We start from the raw sequence: 19,997 nt of genomic DNA, 5'->3' as shown, positions 1-19,997 counted from the left end.
CTCACAATAACTCCAATTGACATATTTAAAATGATTAAAAACAATTAGGTTTGTAGACTGAGATATACACGGCATAGCTAACAGTTTAAAGCGGTTGTTTGTTTTTGTGCCAGTGCTGGGACTTGAACTCACAGCCTCAAGCTCTTGTTCTTTTCATTCCAGGCTGGAGCTCTCAGACTTGAGCCATACCTCCACTTCTGCTTTCTGCTGTTTAATCAGAGATAAGATTCTCACAGATTTCTCTGCCCAGGGACAGGAGTCCTCAGAACTCAGACTCCTGAGTAGCTAGAGTTATAGGCATGAGCCACTGACACTTGACTTAAAAACAGTTTTGAGCCAAGCACAATGGTGTACGCTTGTAATCCCAGATAAGTGGGAGCATAGGTAGAAGGACAGAAGTCCAAGGCTAGCAGTGGGCAAAAATAATCGAGCTGGGAAGGTGGCTCAGTGGTAGAGTGCTTGCCTTGCATACCTGAGGCCCTGGGTTCGATTCCTCAGCACCACATAAGCAAAAAGAAAAAAGCCGGAAGTAGCGCTGTGGCTCAAGTGGTAGAGCGCTAGCCTTGAGCTGAAGAGCTGAGGGACAGCGCCCAGGCCCAGAGTTCAGGCCCCACGACTGGACCCCCAAAAAAAAAAAAATCGAAAGATAATTAACAGTTTAGGATTAAAATACTAATAAGTGAATAAGGAACCAAGCATATGAGTAAATGAGAAAAAAAATCTAGTAGTTATTCACGTCTCATCTGACTTTTGTCTCCCTCCACCCTTTTCCTGGCTTGCGAAGAGAACAAAAATAATTCTATTTGAAAGACAAAAAGTAACTAAAAAGCAGAAGAAATAGGGGCATGAACTCAAGAACTTAGATTGGAACCAAGATTTTCAGACCTCAGAGTCCTGAACAGTTAGGACTACAGTCATGAGCCACCAACACCTGGCAGTCATTTTCTTTTTCTTTTATCTTCTTTTCTTTCAGGCACTGGGGCTTGAACTTGGCCTGGGTGCTGTTCTTTGAACTTCTTTTGCTAAAGGCTAGCACTCTACCAACTTGAGCCACAGCTCCATCTCCAGATTTTTTGGTTGTTTAATGGAGTTAAGAGTCTCATTCCTCCCCAAGCTGGCTTGAGCTGTGATCCTCAGATCTCATCCTCCTAAGTAGCTAGGATTACAGGCATAATCCACCAGAGCCCAGCTTTTCTTTTTTTCTTTTTTTTTTTTTTTATTTGTTGGTCATGGGGTTGAACTGAGCCTGGGCTCTGTCCCTGTGCTCTTCAGCTCAAGGCGAGCACTCTACCACTTGAGCCATAGCACCACTTCTGGTTTTCTAGTAGTTTATTGGAGATAAGAGTCTCACAGATTTTCCTGCCCAGGCTGGCTTTGAACCATGATCCTCAGATCTCAGCCTCTTGAATAACTAGGATTACAGGCGTGAGCCACCGGCACCCAGCAGTCTTTTTTCTTTTCTAAGTATGGAGGGTAATATTTAAAAGTAAGCTGAGCACCAGTGTCTCATACCTGTAATCCTAGCTCAGGAGGCTGAGATCTGAGGATCATGGTTCAAAGCTGGTCTGGGCAGGAAACTCCATGAGACTCATCTCCAATAAACTATTCAGAAAAAGCCAAAGTGGTGCCATAGCTCAAGTGGTAGAGCATTCACTTTGAGCAAAAGAAGCTCATGAACAATGTCCAGGTCCAGAGTTCAAGCCCCGCAAAATAAATAAATAAATAAATAAATAAATAAATAAATAAATAAATAAATAAATAATATGTGGGGTAAATATGTGAATGTAGTATTTCATGAACAAGATGTACTGTGTTCATAAACTGCTTTGGTGAATGGCAACTCCTTTATACTACTACTTACACACACACACAAATACACACACACACACACACAAATACACACACAGTCAGATGCTGGTGGCTTACTCCTGTAATCCTAGTTATTCACACACACACACACTCTCTCTCTCTCTTGCAAAAATCTTAAAGAACACAGAAACTGGATTTTAAAAAAAGTTAACTGTAGGGATTGGAATGAGGAATGGAGTATCCAATATGCTAACCAATAAGTGGAGCCAGAAAGAGAAATTACGTTAGCACTGATTAAATACCATTCTGCAAACAAGCAAAAGAAAGAAAAGAATAGAATTGTGGTTACTTTCTGTCAAAATGATCATGTGCATAGAAAATCCTAAGGAATTTGTAAAGAAAAAATTAGAATTCAAAAGTTAATTTAACAGTCACATGATATAAAGTACAAAAATATTTTTATATTTAAATATTGTATTTACTGGGTACCACCGGTGCCCAATAAATTATATTTTTGAATAAATTTAACAAAGCTAGCCAGGTGCCAGTGGCTCATGCTGTAATCCTAACTACTCAGGAGGCTGAGATCTGAGGATCGCAGTTCGAAACCAGTCCAGGCAGGAGAGTTGGTGAGACTCTTATCTCCAATAAACCACTCGGAAAATTGGAAATGGCTCTGTGGCTCAAGTTGTAGAGTGCTCACCTTGAGCTTGAAGAGCTGAGGGAGAGCGCCCAGGCCCAGAGTTCAAGCCCCGTAACTGACAAAAAAAGAAAAAAAAAAGCAAAGCTATAGGAGACCTAAACATTAACAAGTACAGGTAGACTCAAAGGGAAATAAAAGGAAACCAGTCTAATCAAAAGAAGTTTGTCTTTATCTGAATCCAATTTCAAACAAATAATTCTAAATATTTTGGAAATCATATATGAGATATAATAATATTGACAATATTAGTCAGTTTAACTTTTATGGAGCTGAGGGACAGCACCCAGGCCCAGAGTTCAGCCTCTACAACTGACAAAAAAAGAAAAAAAGAAAAGAAAAGAAAATAGAGAACCAATTAACAGCCCCATAGACTCAAACAGCACAGATGGTCCCAGAATTATGAGGGCTCCCTGTAATGACTTTCAACTTTCTATTAGTTTAAGAGTGATATGTACTGGGGCTAGGAAGGTGGCTCAGTAGTAGAGCGCTTGCCTTACATGCCTGAGGAGGCCCTGGGTTCGATTCCTCAGCACCACATCAGCAAAAAGAAAAAAAAAGCTGGAAGTGGCACTGTGGCTCAAGTGGTAGAATGCTAGCCTTGAGCTGAAGAGCTGAGGGACAGCGCCCAGGCCCAGAATTCAGGCCCCACGACCAGACCCAAAAAAAAAAAAAGAGTGATATGTACTCAGTAGAAACATACTTCAGATTCTGAATTTTGTTACTGTCAGAGGCTAGTGATCTGTCATAGGATACTGTTTGATGATGCACAGCAATAACCTTGAGCCACAATTCCCATCAGTAATATACTCATGAAAGTAAATAATCTCTGCAGTGAACTGTACTGGATAAAGAATTCTATAGGAAGTGGTGTTGTAGCTCAAGTGGTAGAGTGCTCGCCTTGAGCTGAAGAGCTGAGGGATAGCACCCACGCCCAGAGTTCAAGCCCCACTACCAACAAAAAAAAAAAAAAAAAAAAAGAATTCTGCAGTGTACTCCACTGCCAGGAATTCTGGGATATAGAAATGCAATTACATTGATTACATGAGATAAGCTTTATTATAAAAAAAAAAAAAAGCTTCTTATTAGATTTCTGGCTTTTGTTTTGTTTGGTTTTAAGGCAAGGTCTTAATATATATCTGTATATGTGTACGTATATACATATATATATTCACATATATAAATGTGTATATTTGTAAGTGTGAATATATATACATACAAACACACACATATTACACATATATCTCAAGCTGTCCTGGTTTGGCTATGCAGCCAAGGCTGGCTTTGAATTTACGAACCTACTCCCTCCAACTCCTGGGTACTAGAATTCAAGGCAAGTGAAGTCCAGTGAAGGCACTGTGTATTTTGATGAAGCTGATTATCTAATAACCACACTGAATCAATAAGATATTATGTTAAAATACAGTATCAGCACGAGACTCTAATGTAATAAAATTGCTACCTTCGGCCACTTGGGGTTGAGGAGTCGGGCTTTGATGGCATCATCCAGTGCCTGTTCATACTGCTGGATTTTCATGTAGGCTGCAGATCGATTGCTGTACAAGATGCAGTTTTGAGGGTCAACAGCCAGAGCTTCATTGTAAAGAACAATAGCTGTGTGGAAATCTCCATCATGACAGGCCTGGTTACTCTGCCGAACTTTCTCAACAAATTCAGCTTTGCTCAGTACTGGTTCATCGGGGCTTCTCTGACCAACAGTCTTAACACCAAAGAGAGGGACCTACAAAGAAAGAAACATTGCTAAACAAAATTCAGATCACCCAGACAAGTGTCTTTTTTTTTTCCTGCTAGTCCTGGAGATGAACTCAGGGCCTAGACACTGTCCCTGAGCCTCTCTGTGCTCAAGGCTAGTACTCTACCACTTGAGCCACAGTGACACTTCCAGCTTTTTCAGTTTATGTGGTACTGAGGAATAGAACCCAGGGCTTCATGCATGCTAGGCAAGCACTCTACCACTAAGCCACATTCCTAGCACCCAGACAAGTGTCTTATGTGAACCTCAGCAGAATACAGACCTTCTTCTCATGTCCTTATAGTTGACTATGGGCCCTGAAAGACAATAAATCTTCCTTGAAGCAGACAACATTCAATGCATTCAACCATGTCTTGAATACACATAGGTATATGTATGTGTGATACTTATATACATTCATATTTATACATGTACATAGTTGTTGACTGACAAAGAGAATGAGTACAAAACAAGTTTTTGGCCATTTAAAATTATACTAGGGCCAGATGCCATTGGCTCACACCCATAATCCTAGCTACTGAGGATCACAGTTTAAAGATAGCCTGGACAGGAAAGTCCATGAGACTCTTATCTCCAATAAGCCACCAAAAAACCAGCCTTGAGCTGAGGAGCTGAGGGATAGCGTTCAGGCCCAGAGTTCAAGCCCCATGACCAACAAAAAAATAAAAAAAAAATAAAGTTGGGGCTGGGAAGGTGGCTCAGTGGTAGAGTGCTTGCCTTGCAGGCATGAGGCCCTGGGTTCAATTCCTCAGCACCACATAAGCAGAAAAAGCCGGAAGTAGCACTGTGGCTCAAGTGGTAGAGCACTAACCTTGAGCTGAAGCGCTGAGGGATAGTACCCAGTCCCAGAGTTCAGGCTCCATGACTGAAAAATGAAAGAAAAAAGAAAAGAAAAGAAAGGCATGATCTCAACTATGTTACTATGAGTCTGATCCAACAAATAATAGAAGAATATAAAATTAATGTTTTTAGCATGCTAATATAAGACTATAGAGTACTTTCATTTTCTTAAACTTTCTCTTTCAAATGTTAGGGAAAGACTGTATGCAAGATTTAGTTTTTCTCTTTTGTTTTTAATCTTCTTTTATTTTTGAAGTTCTAGAAGTTGAACTCACTTGCTTGGCAAACATTCTACCACTTGAGCCACAGTGCCACTTTTGGCTTTTTCTGTTTATGTGGTACTGAGGAATCGAACCCAGGGCTTCATGCATGCTAGGCAAACACTCTACCACTAAGCCACATTCCCAGCCGGACAATAAACTTTTTTTTTTTTTTTTTTTTTTTTGGGTCCGGTCGTGGGGCCTGAACTCTGGGCCTGGGCGCTGTCCCTCAGCTCTTCAGCTCAAGGCTAGCACTCTACCACTTGCGCCACAGCACCACTTCCGGCTTTTTTCTTATGTGGTGCTGGGGAATCGAACCCAGGGCCTTGAGCATGCAAGGCAAGTGCTCTACCACTGAGCCACCTTCCCAGCCCCGGACAATAAACTTTTAAAACAGTGTTTTACTGTATTTTTTTTAAGTTTTTTAAGTGGTAACCATAATTTATGGAGTCTTCAGAATTCTCTAAACATAAAGTAACATAATCTACAAAGTTTGGTGGAGTCTTTAGAATCCTCTAAATACAGGATGATATAATCTGCAAAGGCCAAACTTAACTTCTTCCTTTTTTTTTTTTTTTTGTAGGTGGTGGGGCTTGAACTCTGGGCTTTGGGTGTTGCCCCTGAGCTCTTCAGCTCAAGACGAGCCCTCTACCCCTTGAGCCACAGTGCCACTTCTAGTTTTCTAGTGGCTTATTGGAGATAAGAGTCTCACGGACTTTTCCTGCCCAGGCTGACTTTGAACTGCAATCCTCAGCCCTCAGCCTCCTGAGTAGCTAGGATAACAGGCATGAGCCACCAGCACCCAGCTTACTTCTTCCTTTTTATCTACTTGTATCCTTTTATTTTTCTTTTGCCTTACTGCTCTAACTAAATTTCAAGTACTATAAAGAATAGTGAGAGGGAGACCCTTTCCTAATAAGCCTAGTTTTAGTATTTTAGTTTTTCCCCATTCATAATGGTAATGAACATGGATTTGTCATATATAGTCTTTATTATATGATATATGGTCCTTTTATATTAGTATCTTCAGTGGTTTTATCAAAAAGGGATATTGAGTTTTGTCAAGGGCTTTTTCTGCATAAATTCTGATGACTATGTGTTGTTGTTGTTTTTTGTCCTTGAGTCTATTTACAGGCTGATCATTCAAAAGTGTATTGTTCTATTAGGGGCATGCCTCAAGTATAGATACTAGCCTGGCAAGCACAAGGCCTTGTCTTCAAACCCCAGTACCACCAAAAGTTAGTTGTTCAATCACATGTGTCTGTACAGTTTCTGTAGTTTCTCTCGATGATTTCTAGTGTTGTTCCATTACGAACTGATAAGATAAAGGAATTATTTCAATTTTGTTGCTTTTTTGTTTCTGGTCCTAAATATCTATTTTGAAGAAAGTTCTGTGCATTGCTCAAAAGAATATGTATTCTTCAGTTGTTTGATGGAAAACATGGTAAGATACCTGTTATATCCATTTGATCTATATCATAGGTTAACTCTGATGTTTCTTTGTTGATTTTTTTTAAGGGGGAGAGTCTAATAACCCATTTATTAGTGACAGTAGGGCACTGAAGTCATTTACTTTTATTGTATTTGGGCCTATTTGTCCCTTTATGTCTAGTAATGTTTGTTTTAAGAAATTAGGTGTTAGGGGCTGGGAAGGTGGCACAGTGGTAGAGCGCTTGCCTTGCATGCCTGAGGCCCTGGGTTCGATTCCTCAACACCACATAAGCAAAAAGAAAAAAGCCGGAAGTAGTGCTGTGGCTCAAGTGGTAGAGTGCTAGCCTTGAGCTGAAGAGCTGAGGGACAGCGCCCAGGCCCAGAGTTCAGGCCCCACGACTGGACTCCCCCCCCCCCAAAAAAAAAAGAAAGAAAAAAGAAAAAAAAAAGAAATTAGGTGTTAGCAGGGCATCCGTGACTCAAGCCTGCAATCCTAGCTACATAGGAGGCTGAGATCTAAAGATCATGGTACAAAGCCAGCCCAGGCTGGAAAGTACCTGTGAGACTCATCTCCAACAAACTCCCAGAAAACCAGAAGTGGTGCTGTGGCTCTAGTGGTAGAGCTCAAGCTCAGGGGCAGCACCCAGGCCCAAAGTTCAAGCCCCACAACGAATGAAAGAAAGAACGAAAGGGAGGAAGGAAGGAAGGAAGGAAGGAAGGAAGGAAGGAAGGAAGGAAGGAAGGAAGGAAGGAAGGAAGGAAAGAAGGAAAGAAGGAAAGAAAGAAAGAAAGAAAGAAAGAAGGAAAGGAAGGAAGGAAGAAAGGAAGGAAGGAAGGAAGGAAGAAAGAAAGACAGACAGACAGACAGACAGACAGAAAGAAAGAAAGAAAGAAAGAAAGAAAGAAAGAAAGAAAGAAAGAAAGAAAGAAAGAAAGAAAGAAAGAAATTAGGAGTTGCCAGGCACTTGTGGCTCACCCCTGTAATCCTAGCTACTCAGGAGGCTGAGATCTGAGGATGGCCATTCAAAGCCAGCCTGGACAAAAAAGTCTGTGAGACTCTTATCTCCAATTAACTACCAGAAAACTGGAAGTGGTGCAGTGGCTCAAGTGATAGAGTGTTAACCTTGAGTTGAGTTCAGGGACAGCGCCCAAGACAAGAGTTCAAGCCCCACAACCCACAAATAAAAAAAAAGAAAGAAAGAAATTAGGTGTGCCACTATTTTATTTATAATCATTATATTATCTTTATTTATTGTTCCTTGTATTAATACATAAAAGGAACAGTGTCTCTTCTAATTTTGACTTGATAATTTGTCAGAGCATAGTCACTCTTGTTTCCAGGTTTCATTTGCTTGAAATATCATTCTATCTGTAGGAGTTACTTTTCTCATTGCTATGACAGAATGCCTGACAGAAACAACTTACTAAAGGAAAGATTTATTTTGCCTCAGAGGTGTCAGTCTGTTATGGCAGGGAAAACATGGCAGAGCACAGTTCACATGGTAGATAAGAACCAGAAAGGGGGATGGGGGGATGGGGCAACAGGAAAAAGCCAAGACAAGATATTGCACCCAAGGATATATCCCAGCAACCTGCTTCCTCCTACTAACAGCCATCCCCTCCCCCCGTACACACACATGCACACACTTTCTTAATGCTATCCTTTTATGAATCCATCAAGGGATTAATCCATTCATAACATCAGAACCCTCATGATGTACTGTCTCTGGAAATGCTACCACAGACAAACTCAGATGTACTTTACTAATCTAGGTGTTTCATTTTTTTTAATTATCTTTAAGTAATAGTACAAAGGAGTTTCAATTCAACATGTCAGTTTTTGAGTACCCCTTCCAGCATTCTCCATCTGACCCAACCCCATGCATTCGTTCAAGTCACCTTACATATGTACAGTAAATATTATGGTGGAAAGGTATGTGGGTGTTCTTGCACATGCGTGTGCATGTGTGTGTATGTGTGCATGCGCTACTACCAGTGCTTGAACCCAGGACCTCAAAACTGGCCTTTTGCTGGTTCGTTAGGGATGGAGCCTCAAAGACTTTTCTGCCTCAGCAGTTTTTTGTTTTTTTTGTTGTTGTTGTTGGTTGTGGAACTTGAACTCAGAGCCTGGACGCTGTTCCTGAGCTGTTTTGCTCAAGAGTAGCACTCTACCACTTGAGCCACAGTGCCACTTCCAGTTTTCTGGTAATTAGTTGGAGATAAGAGTCTCACAGACATTCCTACCTGGGTGGCTTTGAACCTCAATCCTCAGATCTCAGCCTCCTGAGTAGCTAGGATTTCAGGCATGAGCCACCAGAGCACAGCAACTACTATTCTTTTTTTTAATATTTTATGCAATGCTGTATAGTGTTCATGAATTCTTTTAGTTTAGGATTATTTTGGAAGTTCTTTATATTTCCTCTAATTCTGAAGGATCTTTGCTGGATATAGCATTTGAGGTTGGCAGCTATTTTCCTTCAGAGCTTGAAATTCATCATTCTGTACATTCCTCAACTTACTACATCTACTTGCACTCTGAGAGGTTTGCCTTTGTAAGTTACATGGAACTTCTCCTTCATAACTTTCAATACTCTTTGTTCTGTATTCTTGTCATTTTAACTACAATATGATAGGTTTTATGGTCATGTGTGTTTAGGACTCTAAATGCACCTGTTCCTGGATGTTCATATTTTCCCACAATGTTGGATATATTCTGCTTTTTTTTTTTCTTTTTTTGGTTGGTCATGGGGCTTGAACTCTGGGCCTGGGTGCTATCCCTCAGCTCTTCAGCTCAAGGCAAATGCTCTACCACTTGAGCCACAGCGTCACTTCTGGTTTTCTGGTGGTTAACTGGAGATAAGAGTCTCATGGACTTTCCTGCGCAGGCTGGCTTTGAACCATGATCCTCAGATCTCAGCCTCCTAAGAGACTAGGATTACAGGTGTGAGCCACCAGCTCCTGGCTATTTTCTGCTATTTTTTTCTTTTTCTTTTTCTTTTCTTTTTTGGTTGGTCATGGATCTTGAACTTTGGGCCTAAGAGCTGTCCCTCAGCTTTTCACTTAAGGTTAGCGCTCTACCACTTGAGCCACAGGACCACTTTTGGCTTTTTCGGTTTATGTGGCACTGAGGAATCAAATCCAGGGCCTCATACATGCAAGACAAGCACTCAACCACTGAGCCACCTTCCCAACCCTTCTGCTATTTTTTTTTTTTTTTTTTTGGTCGGTCATGGGGCTTGAACTCCAGGCCTGGACGCTGTCCCTCAGCTCTTCAGCTCAAGGCGAGCGCTCTACCACTTGAGCTACAGCGCCACTTCCGGGTTTCTGGTGGTTTATTGGAGATAGGAGTCTCATGGTCTCTCCTGCCTGGGCTGGCTTTGAACCGCGATCCTCAGATCTCAGCCTCCTGAGTAGCTAGGATTACAGGCGTGAGCCACCAGCGCCCGGCTCCTTCTGCTATTTTTTCAAGGAAAAAAAAAAAATCTTATACCTTTAGTCTATGTCTTGGTGTCGTGTGTGTGTGTGTGTGTGTGTGTGTGTGTGTGTGTGTGTGTGTGTGTGTGTGTGTGTGTGTGTGTGTGTGTGTGTGTGTGTGTGTGTGTGTGTGTGTGTGTGTGTGTGTGTGTGTGTGTGTGTGTGTGTGTGTGTGTCAGTTGTGAGGCCTGAACTCTGGGCTTGGGCACTGTCCCCCAGTTCTTCAGCTGTAAACCAATGCTCTACCACTTGAGCCTAAGCCCCACTTCCAGCTTTTTCCGCTTCTGTGGTGCTGAGGAATCGAACCCAGGGCCTCATGCATGCAAGGCAAGCACTCTACCACTGAGCCACCTTCCCAGCCCCATTAGTGCCTTCTTATATACCAAAAACACTTAAGTTTGGTCTTTTAATCATGTCTCAGAGGGTCATACATGATCGGCTCATAATTGCTTTTTCTCTTCATTATTTTCTGAATGTTCTTATCTTGTTATTAAGTCCTAACATTCTCCTTTCTCCTGATCTAACTATTGCTGAGATTTTCTACTCAGCTTTTACTTAGCTTATTAAACTTTTCTTTTCTTCTTTTTTTTTTTGCCAGTCCTAGGGTTTGAACTCAGGGCCTGAGCACTGTCCCTGAGCTTCTTTTGCTCAAGGCTAGTGCTCCAGGGGCTGAGAAGGTGGCTCAGTGGTAGAGCGCTTGCCTTGCATGCATGAGGCCCTGGGTTTGATTCCTCAGCACCACATAAGCAAAAAGAAAAAAGCCGGAAGTGGCGCTGTGGCTCAAGAGTGGTAGAGCTCTAGCCTTGAGCTGAAGAGCTGAGGGACAGCACCCAGGCCCAGAGTTCAGGCCCCACAACCAGACGCCCCCCCCCAAAAAAAAGGCTAGAGCTCTATCATTTATGCCACAGCGCCACTCGCAGCTCTTTTTTTTTTTTTTAATTGTGAAAATACTGTACAGAGGGGTTACAATTACATGGGCAAGGTAATGAGTACATTTCTTTTCAAGCATTGTTGCCTCCTCCTTTGTTTCCCCTTCCCATCCCTTCCCATCCTCCACCCCCCTCCCCCAGCTCTTTCTGTTTATGTGGTACTGAGGAATTGAACCCAGAGCTTCATGCATGCTAGGCAAGCAATCTACCACCAAGCCACATTCCCAGCCCCTTATCAAAATTTTCATTTCCAACATTTCCGTTTGGTTCTTTTACAGATAAAATCTCTATTTCTGTTGAATTTCTCATTCGTGTCCTGCATTTTCTTCCTTAATTTGTTCAGCTTTTTTCTTAGTTTCTTGAAATTCATTTATCTTTAAAAAAAAAAAAAAAAAAAAAAAAAACCCTGGGGAACCATACTGAGGTTTGCTAGGCTACCAGTTGAACTTCACCTTGGCTCTTTTATCTTTAGTTGTGTTTCAGGTAGGGTCTCATGCCTTTTTGTCTCAGCTAGCCTCAGATAATGATCCTTCAACCTATGTCTCCTGCAAAGGGATTAAAATTGTGAGCCATCATGCCCAGTTTATTAAAATAGGGTATCATTAACTTATTTCCAGGCTGGCCTCAAATTGTGGTCCTCTCTGTCTGCTTCCTGAGTCACTGGATTACAGGCATGTAGTACTACATGTGGCCCTTTATTAATCTAAAGCCAGGCACCAGTGGCTCATGCTTGTAATCCTAGCTACTCAGGAGGCTGAAACCTGAGGATTCAGCTTCAAAGCAGAAAGGTACATGAGACTCCATCTGCAAAATACCTAGCAAAAGCTGGGCTAAAAGTATGTCTCTGAGGGTAGTATACTGGCCAAGTAAATGGAAGGCCTTGAGTTCAAACCCTGGAACCAGTAAAAAGTACACACACACTCACACACATAAACATAAAAAATATCAAGTAAAGCTGGCACCAGCTCATGCCTATAATCCTAGCTACTCAGGAGGCTGAGATCTGAGGATCACAGTTCAAAGCTAGCCTGAGCAGCAAAGTCTGTGAGACTCTTATCTTGAATTAACCATCAGAAAACCAGAAATGGTGATGTCGCTCAAGTGTTAGAGTGCTTGCCTTGAGCTGAAGAGCTCAGGGACAGTGCCCAGGCCCAGAATTCAAACCTCATGACCAACCAAAAAAAAAAAAAATCAAGTAAATTATGCCTCTCGTACCAACATCAAATGAATGTAAATCAAAGGTTTTATTTAGTTCATTAATTATGAGTAAAATATTACAAGTTCAGAGAGAATTCAAAGGACCATATATCTATAAGCAATCAGGAATATTGAAGATAAATTTTAAATAGATGAAAAACCAGCCTTTTCTCAGGAGGAAAAAAGGAAAATCAGCTGTCTCTCCATCTACAAAGAATTCTTTGCACATCTGTAGACAAGAATTAGTTGTGTTGCTATCAGTTAATCGGTAATATACAAGTCTATAAAATAGCTCAAAGATGATGAAAACATGCAAACCTCATAGGGTCAGACAGAACAGAAGAATGTACAAGTATTCCAAACAACTCAGTTTCCATTAATCTTTTGGGTCCATTTTCTGTCCTTCACAACTTCTCCTAACAGTCATGAAGCTAAGTACACTAGAATAAGGACAAAAAGAATCTGTATTTATTTATTTATTTATTTATTTATTTATTTATTTATTGTCAGTCATGGGCCTGGGCACTGTCCCTTAGCTCTTCAGCTCAAGGCTAGTGCTCTACCACTTGAGCCACAGCACCACTTTCGGCTTTTTTCTTTTTGCTTATGTGGTGCTGAGGAATTGAACCCAGGGCCTCAGGCATGCAAGGCAAGCGCTCTACCACTGAGCCACCTTCCCAGCCCCACTTCTGGCTTTTTCTGCTTATGTGGTGCTAAGGAATCGAACCCAGGGCCTCATGCATGTGAGACAAGCACTCAGCACTCTACCACTGAGCCACCTTCCCAGCCCAAGAATCTGTCTTTAATTGAACTAAATATTATCAAAAGAAGCCATATGAGATAATTAGCAGGAAATGGTGTTAGAAATGAACACAGAACACTCAACAGCAGGAATTCAGACATACATAATTAATGCAGACATAATTCTCTCTATATTCCCCAGCATCCAGAAGAGGAAGATCTAGATGTAAGTATAAAAGTTCAAAATTCTGGAAGTGGCACTGTGGCTCAAGTAGTAGAGTACTAGCCTTGAGCTGAAGAGCTGAGGGACAGCGCCCAGGCCTAGAGTTTTTTGGGGTTTTTTTTTGCCACTCATGGTGCCTGAACTCTGGGTCTGGGCGCTGTCCCTCAGTTCTTCAGCTCAAGGCTAGCGCTCTACCACTGGAGCCACAGTGCCACTTCCGGCTTTTTCTGTTTATGTGGTGCTGAGGAATCGAACCCAGGGCCTCATGCTTGCAAGGCATGCACTCTACCGCTGAGCTGCCTTCCCAGCCCCAAGCCCAGGCCTAGAGTTCAAGACCCATGACCGACAAAAAAAAAAGTTCAAAATTCTGAATTCAGACTGCAAGCTCTTACAGAATCTATATTTTACTACCAGTTAACAGAAATATCTGAGATCTCGTGACTCTTCTGTGACATACAAAAGAGAATTGCAGTTAATCCCTCCTCTTAACCCCATCTTCCTACATTTAAAAGTAACTTAGAATCTGAAACCACTCTTAGAAGATCTAGATCAGGAATCAATAAATTATTAGACTGCAAATCAAATTGGCCTGCCACCTATTTGAGGAAATTCTGTTTTATTGAAAGATAGCTATATGCATTCATTTACAGATGATCAATAACTGGTTTTGTATTAAAATGGCAGAACTGAGTAGTTACAATAGAGAAGGTATACTCCACAAAGCCTAACATATTACTATCTAGTACTTAAATAAAGCATGCCACAGGGTTAAGGTTTAGCACAGTGATAGCTTGGCTGGCACACAAAAAGGCCCTGGGTTCAGTCCTCAGCATTACACAGACACATACACACATACAATGAAAGAAAGGAAACCACCTCTGACATAGATCAATAGTTGGTAATACTTTCAAGTCTCTTGGCCTCACTTAAGCATCACAACTTTATTTGATCACTTAATTGTACTTGTTAAGATAACTAAAAAAATGCAAAGGCTACTCTGAAGTTAGTTATTTTAAAGACATTATTTTATGAATTAAAATAGCATCAATATGTATTTTTGAAAACTGGATTGTGTGTGAACAAGTTATTTTTTTGGGGGGAGGGGGGTCCGGTCATGGGGCCTGAACTCTGGGCCTGGGTGCTGTCCCTCAGCTCTTCAGCTCAAGGCTAGTGCTCTACCACTTGAGCCACAGCCCCACTTCCGGCTTTTTTCTTTTTTTTGCTTATGTGGTGCTGAGGAATCGAACCCAGGGCCTCAGGCATGCAAGGCAAACACTCTACCACTGAGCCACCTTCCCAGCCCAAGTTATTTCATTTATTTAGTCCACAGATATGTTAATTGAACTATGGATCCCCCTTGGAGTCCTCAACTCTAGGAAGCAGTTATCTAATTTGTTTCCTCACTACAGAGAACAAAAATTTATGCAGGTTAATCAACTCTCCCATATAACTGGCACAATAATGGTTTAATAGCAACTATTCAGACTGTTTTTGACATCTTTAATGCAACTGACATGTTCAAAATCTCAATAATCTTGTTCCATTTATTAGGTTAAACATTTAAGGGCTAACTGGGCATCAGTAGCTCATGCTTATAATCCTAGCTAACAGGAGGCTGAGATCTGAGAATTGCAATTCAAAGGCAGCCCCGAAAAGACTGTGAAATACTTATCTCCAGTTAAACACCAAAAAGCTAGAGGTGGAGGTATGACTCAAGTGGTAGAGAGCTAGACTTAAGCAAAAAAACTCAAGGATAGTGCAGAGGACCTGAGTTCAAGCTCCAGGACCATACCAAAATAAATAAATAAACACAGCTTTATATTTTTGCTCTATAAGTTTCAAGCTCCAGGACCATACCAAAATAAATAAACACAGTTTATATTTTTGCTCTATAAGTTTTCCAAACACAAGCCTAAATTTGTCTCTTAAATTCCCCTCTACTGATCTGAGTTTTCAGCCTATGATGAGAATTGGCTGAGAACCTCAAGGTTAGGATCAGCATTAGTTTAAGCTGAAGGCATTCAAAATTCAACAGATGCAGAAAGATGATTTCAATAAGTATCCATAAGAAGGTGGCTCATGGGGCTGGGAAGGTGGCTCAGTGGTAGAGTGCTTGCCTTGCATGCATGAGGCCCTGGGTTCGATTCCTCAGCACCACATAAGCAGGAAAAGGTGGAAGGGGTGCTGTGGCTCAAGTGGTAGAGTGCTAGCCTTGAGCTGAAGAGCTGAGGGACAGCGCCCAGGCCCAGAGTGCAGGCCCCACGACCAACCAAAAAAAAAAAAAAAAAGAAGGTGGCTCAGTGGTAGAGCACTTGCCTTGCATGCAGGAGGCCCTGGGTTTGATTCTCAGCACCACATAAGCAAAAAAGAAAATAGCCAGAAGTGGCACTGTGGCTCAAGAGTGGCAGAGCACTAGCCTTGAGCTGAAGAGCTAAAGGACAGCGCCCAGGCCCAGAGCTCAGGCCCCATGACCAGACACCCCCCCCCCAAAAAAAAGAAGTATCCATAATCAGACTAAAAGCAGTAACTTCTGCAAAATAAGGATGCCTTCTTTTTCCTTTCCCCATTGTACATTCTTAGTATATCCCTTTTTAAAAGGAAGTTACACTGGGTGCCAGTGGCTCACACCTGTAATCCTAGCTACTCTGGATGCTGAGACCTGAGGATCACAGTTCAAAGCCAGCTGGAGCAGCAAAGTCCATGAGACTCTTATCTTCAATTAACCACCAGAAAACCAGAAGTGGCACTATGGCTCAAGTGGTAGAGCACTGGCTGTGAGCTGAAGAACTCAGGGACAGTATTCAAGCCCAGATTTCAAGCCCCAGGACTGGCAAAAAGGAAAAGAAAATACAGGGCTGGGAAGGTGGCTCAGTGGTAGAGCACTTGCCTTGCATGCCTGAGGCCCTGGGTTCGATTCCTCAGCACCACATAAGCAAAAAGAAAAAAGCCGGAAGTGGCGCTGTGGCTCAAGTGGTAGAGCGCTAGCCTTGAGCTGAAGAGCTGAGGGACAGCGCCCAGGCCCAGAGTTCAGGCCCCACGACTGGACCCAAAAAGAAAAAAGAAAAAGAAAAAAGAAAATACACATTGTCTCTATACTCTAAAACACAGACCATCTTTACGTTCTCATATCTTTCTAGTGTATTACTATCTCTGAATCTTAACTCTCAGTATATTTATCGTCACCTATATGTGAAAAATACAAATCCAATAAACATGCTTCTCATGCTTTCAGATAACAGTATACTATTACTTTAGATTTGAAAAATAATCTTAGTAGCCAGACACTGGAGGGTTCACACTTGTAACTACTTGGGAGGCTGAAATTATCATCACTGCAGTTTAAGGCCAGCTTAGGTAGAAAAAAAAGAGAGGGGTTCAAAGCCAGCCCAGGCAGGAATGTCCAAGAGACTCTTATCTCCAACTAATCACCAGAAAACTGAAAGTGGTACTGTGGCTCAAAGTGGTAGAGCACTAACCTTGAGCAAAAGAGCTCAAGTACAGTGCCCAGGCCCTGAGTTCAAGCCCAGGACAAAAGAAAAAACAAATGAAGCAAGACCCTACCTCAAAAATCAGGGCTCACCAGCACAATCATGTTATTGCAGCACTGTTTACCATAGCCAAGATATAGAATCAACCCAGATGCCCCTCAGTAAACAAATGGATTTAAAAAATATATATGGTATATACACATACACACACACACACACACACACACACACACACACACACACACACACACACACACACACACACACACACACACACACGATGGAATTCTATGCTTCCATCAGAAAGAATGACATTGCCCTACTTGTAAGGAAATGGAAATACTTGGAAATAATTATGCTAAGTGAAGTAAGCCAAACACAAAGAAACATAGGTTGCATGGTTTCCCTTACTTGTAATATCTAGAATGTGCTTATAAATCTATAAGTAAACTCAATGGACAGTAAGAAACAAGTAATAACACATGGACATGACTAATTAAAAAGCAATCTAAATATTCACACAATGAGAACAAAGGAGGATATTCCTAGGAGATGATCGCAAGGGCTAAATACCTATGTGCATAAGATCATATAAGATGGTATTTATCAAAATGAACTTCAAGAAATGGAAGAGGTTTTTTATTATACTGTTTATGTTTTTTTTCTTTTCTTCTTTCCTTTTTTCTTTGGTTTATTCCTTTCTGTCACTGTTTTTTATTTCTGTACCTTTTGTCTTAAGTATATCTGACTTGGGGAGGGGAAAGGAAAGCACAGAAATAGTAGGACAAAGGGTGAAGCAATTCAGCAGGGAAATCCACTAGACACTATGTTGGAAATGAACTATACAAATTTATTGGGGGGAGAATGGTCTAGGAAGGTGGCTCAGTGGTAGAGAGCTTGCTTTGCATGCAGGAGTCTGTGGGTTCGATTCCTCAGCACCATGTAAGCAAAAAAGAAAAAACCAGAAGTGGCACTGTGGCTCAAGTGGTAGAGCGCTAGCCTTGAGCTGAAGAGCTGAGGGGCAGCGTCCAGGCCCAGAGTACAGGCCCCAAGACTGGACCAAAAACAAACAAACAAACAAATTTATGGGGAGGGAAGACAGGCGTGGAAAAACTGGGAAAGAATGAAGGAAGGAGTGACACTGTTCAAAAGGAAATGCACTCACTACCTGACTTAGGTAACTGTAACCCCTCTATATATCATCTTTACAACAAAATTTAAAAAAAAACAACAAAACAGGGGTGGAGGTGGAGGTCGGTTTACAGGGTTATCTTAGGAAGGACAAAACTCCCAATACTGCCAAACAATAACAACAAAAACAATCTTGGTACAGATTTTCTATAACTGTGTGATTCAACCACTTTACCATCATTAAATCTAAAGCAAATATGTGAGGGAAAAACTGGGAAAGTGTGAGGGAAGGGGAGATATTGTCCAAAAAGAAATGTATTCTTTACCTGACATGTAACTGTAACATCTCTGTATATCATCTTTATAATGACAATAAAAAAATTCTTAAAGAAACTAAAAAAAGAAATTTGCAGCACTTATATGCCCATAATCATGAGATACTTTATTAAATTATTTAGGATATATATTAGAATATTATTTCTTATATAGCATGTCATCTTAAAATTGCCCTGAAAAGAAGGTAATACTGCTGGGTGCTGGTGGCTCATGTCTGTAATCTAGCTACTCAGGAGGCTGAGATCTTAGGAACAAAGTTCAAAGCCAGCCCAGGCAGGAAAATCCGTGACTCTTATCTCCAATAAACCACTCAGAAAACCAGAAGTGGAGCTGTGGCTCAAGTGGTAGAGTGCTAGCCTTGAACTAAAGAGCTCAGGGAGAATACCCAGGCCGAGTTCAAGCCCCATGACCAACACACACACAAAAAAAGGAGAAGGTAATACTAAGCTCTTAAGTGAACCATACTGACATCTAGTCATTATCACTTCTCTCTAACAGTCAGGATTCGGTCAGAAGACAGAAACTACACCAGTTATTTGAACAGAGAATTTAATACAAGGTTTTGTTAACTGAGTTTGAAATTTTTGAGTACAGGCCTAAAGGTAGAGGGGAAAAAAATGTTAAGAGAAAGTATGAAATCAAAGACACAGAGAATGCAGGAAGCAGCTACAGCACCAAAGGCAAGGCAAACAAAAGCTTGGAGTAGAGGCTCAGGGAACCCACACCCAGCCTTCTGGGAAAGCAGTGCTCAGCTGGTGTTAGGGTCTCTGGTTTCCAAGAAGAGACCCACTGGGCCTGGGACCGGGACCTCTATGCAGAGTGCTGGCTGGCTGGTGTTAGTTGTCTCTGAAGAGAGCTTGATGTAAGTGGTTCTTGGATCCAAATTGTTACAGGAAGGAACTGCTGCTGCTGGAATGAAGAAGTGGCATTAGGGCAGCACTCATAGGAACAACAAACTGACTAGAAGAGGCAAATCCCTTACTCCTCTTCTGTACCTTCAATTCCCCATGTGCAACAGGACACAGACTGGCTGAATCTTAGTCCTAGAATCACAGATCTAAATAAACAGGATGCATATGGACAACAATTTAGTAAAATATTTTCTGTTATACCATCACACAAAACTATCTGTTTAATAATCTACAAGTCAGGCTGGAATGTGTGGCAAAAGTGCTCGCCTACCAAGTGAGATATCCTAGATTCCAACACAGTACCAAAAAAGAAAAGAAAAAACAAGAATCTACAAGTCTGTCTCAATCTGTATCTAAAATTTAAGCGTCTTCTGCTGTTCTAACAGTAATAACACCACCACTTCACCTAATATAGGTTTAGTTCTTCCTTCCTGCCTGAAACTACTTACAACCGTACATGTGAATAAGTGCACTTAACACTCACAACAACTCTGTGAAGTAGATAACTGTAGCACTCCCACTTCCAGATGGACAATAAGGTGCAGAAAAGGTAAATAAATAGCCCAACATGCCATATAGCTCTTGAATGTCTTAGACTAAACCAGGCATCAGACTCTCTAGAATCTATGCTTTTGACTACTTTTGACTGCTACAATGCCATAATAAGCAATTCTCTGTAAATTTAAAGAAACCTTTGAAATGCAACTTTTATTATGCACCATTTGCTTACATGTTTTTTTAATTTTTTTATTC

General features: G+C 41.3%; 1 protein-coding gene across 2 annotated transcripts in view; it reads right to left on the bottom strand.

Annotated features, from left to right (window-relative positions):
* Ttc28 (tetratricopeptide repeat domain 28) overlaps nucleotides 1-19,997 on the bottom strand; it is a 483,958-nt gene that overhangs the window by 451,599 nt on the left and 12,362 nt on the right. For both annotated transcript variants that reach the window (XM_069994613.1, XM_069994614.1), the window contains exon 2: nucleotides 3,972-4,250. In XM_069994613.1, coding sequence (XP_069850714.1) covers nucleotides 3,972-4,250 — 279 coding nt within the window. The remainder of the gene's footprint in view (nucleotides 1-3,971; nucleotides 4,251-19,997) is intronic.

Source organism: Dipodomys merriami, unplaced genomic scaffold, assembly GCF_024711535.1.
Source record: "Dipodomys merriami isolate MVZ:Mamm:240054 unplaced genomic scaffold, mDipMer1.0.p SCAF_45, whole genome shotgun sequence".
Classification (NCBI taxonomy): Eukaryota; Metazoa; Chordata; class Mammalia; order Rodentia; family Heteromyidae; genus Dipodomys; species Dipodomys merriami.
This window is presented reverse-complemented; position numbering and strand designations above follow the sequence as displayed.